Source organism: Labeo rohita, chromosome 21 (assembly GCF_022985175.1).
Source record: "Labeo rohita strain BAU-BD-2019 chromosome 21, IGBB_LRoh.1.0, whole genome shotgun sequence".
Taxonomy (NCBI): domain Eukaryota; kingdom Metazoa; phylum Chordata; class Actinopteri; order Cypriniformes; family Cyprinidae; genus Labeo; species Labeo rohita.
In genome coordinates, this window is record NC_066889.1 from 25,270,195 (window position 1) to 25,272,569 (window position 2,375).

Genomic DNA, 2,375 nt, shown 5'->3' on the forward strand with positions numbered 1-2,375 from the left:
GGATTTCTTAGAATCGGCATATTAGAGATTTCTCTGCTGAGCTGTCATTTCGCATTTGCACTTCTTACAAACGTTTATGTGATCTGGCTTATCATCACAGGAACTAGAAGTGGTGTTGCATCTGAGTTTTTCAACCTCAATCTCTCTGTTTCTGAGATCTTGTTCGCTCTGGATTCTTTATTCAATATATTGGGACTAACCCAAAAAAATCCATTCATTATAGCATTAACAGTCTTTTTCCATGGACTAGGCATGACTGGTCATCCTATGTTTCAGTGTCTGATCTGTGTTGAGCGTTACTTAGCGGTGGTTCATCCTGTAACCTTTCTAAAGTACAAACCTCTCAGATATAGAGTGATCTGCTGCACTGTGGCCTGGATGATCATTCTTGGATCCTGTTTGTTCTCCTTGCTATCCAAGGATAATGCCTATTTATGGTTTCTCTCAATTCACTTAACTGTAGTTTTCTTCATTGAGTTGTTCTGCTGTTTGGCTGTTCTCAGAGCTCTGAAGCAGTCAGGACCAGGAGAGAGGAAAAGACTGAGAGAAAAGGAAAATTGCACAAAGAGAAGAGCATTTTATCTAATTCTGTTTACTACTATAAATTTGGCTATCATGTATTTGGAAATATGACTGGAAATATGATTGTGATTATTGACATTATTTATTTATTTGTGCTTATTTGCATAGAGATGATTTTACTGGACCCATAATCCATAATTTAAATTAATAGCAATGAGTGATTTGGTTAGAGTGCAATCTGTCATAATAGATCCCTTTAGCAATTGCATTTATGTTGATTGTTTAAGACAATTTAGTTGTCATGCATACAAAATAATCATGTTCCTTATCTATTCTTATAGTTTAAGTCTTTCTCAATGCATATCCAAAATGGGGTTAGTTGGTGAGCACATAATGTGTATTTGCATATTACTCATATGGCTTTGGAAAAAGCTGTTAGACAGTCTGTAAAACTGCAGTGGCATTTGTAGACATCGGAGAGGCTGTAAATTCACTCTTCAGGTGATAAACTTTTCAGTTTCATCCATTTTCTTTTATTATACCAATTATTATTTGTAGTAATGAGTCATTTTGGAAGTTACTGGTGTGTTAGATGTGGCTTGGGGATTTTAAATTGAGCAGTACTAACATTTTTTTTCAAGTTCTAAAGTTATAACTTTTTAATAATTGACAATGTGTAGAATTTCATTGAAATCCATGGAGTCTGAACACTAACATTTTTTTATAGACATGGAATTAATGAATGGCTCTACTGTGAACTTCACTGAAGCATCAGTCAACCTCACAACATCTGAACACGACATGCTAACAATTTTTGCACTGAGCTTTCATTTCGTGTTCGGTTTTCTGACACACTCCTATGTTATTTGGATCCTCATCACAGGAACAGCAAGTGGACTCGCATCAGAGTTCTTCAACCTCAATCTCTCTGTCTTTGAGAACATTCTGTCTCTGAATTCTTTGTTTAATTTGTTGACTATAAGATTTCCAAACCTTATAATAATTTCACATTTTTTGATGGGAGTAGTCATATCCGGTCGTCCTCTATTTCAGTGTCTGATCTGTGTTGAGCGTTACCTGGCAGTGGTTCATCCTGTAACCTTTCTGAAGTACAGACCTCTCAGATATAGAGTGATCTGCTGTGCTGTGGTCTGGATAATTAGTGTTGGATTCTGTTTGTTCTCCATGTTTATTTTAGTCTTGCTCACTGACCTTTCATCTACATGGTTGTGTACTGTGCTGTTCCTTTTCTTCCTCTCCATCCAGTTGTTTTGTCTTGTGGCTGTTCTCAGAGCTCTGAAGCAGTCAGGACCAGGAGAGAGAGGGAGAGAGAGAAAGGAGGAAAACCACATGAAGAGAAGAGCGTTTTATCTTATTCTAATAACTACTGTTAGCTTGATTCTCATATATCTCCCAACTGCTATCACAGGATTCCACTGGGTTCTGACTCAAGGGGATAATCAAGAGCTCTGGTCAAGCAGCAAAATTATTTTTTTTCTGGCTGGTTTTGTGGAACCTATTCTTTTTTTGCACCGGACTGGAAAACTTTCCTGTCTCTGTTCCTACAACTTTAAAAATACACTGATACTGCAATAATTCTAGATCATGTTGCATAGTTTTTACAGTGCAGCCATGTTTCATGGGCTGGATACTATGCATATGTGTAGTGGTTTGTTTAATGTTTGTTTTACAAAATAAAACAATTAATTTATGACAAAGGCTCATAATTTTTAGTCATTTTCAATTAAACAAATATGCCATGGAAGTACAATATGAGTTGAAATACTTAGTTTATTCCACTCTAATATAATGAGACGACATGCATGTTTTTTTGAGGAAAACATTTAAGGATT

General features: G+C 36.1%; 1 protein-coding gene across 1 annotated transcript; it reads left to right on the plus strand.

Annotated features, from left to right (window-relative positions):
* Window positions 1-1,251: 1,251 nt before the first annotated feature.
* LOC127152187 (hydroxycarboxylic acid receptor 2-like) lies at window positions 1,252-2,118 on the plus strand. The gene has a single exon (XM_051092685.1). The coding sequence runs from the start codon at window positions 1,252-1,254 to the stop codon at window positions 2,116-2,118; it is 867 nt and encodes a 288-aa protein (XP_050948642.1).
* Window positions 2,119-2,375: the final 257 nt, after the last annotated feature.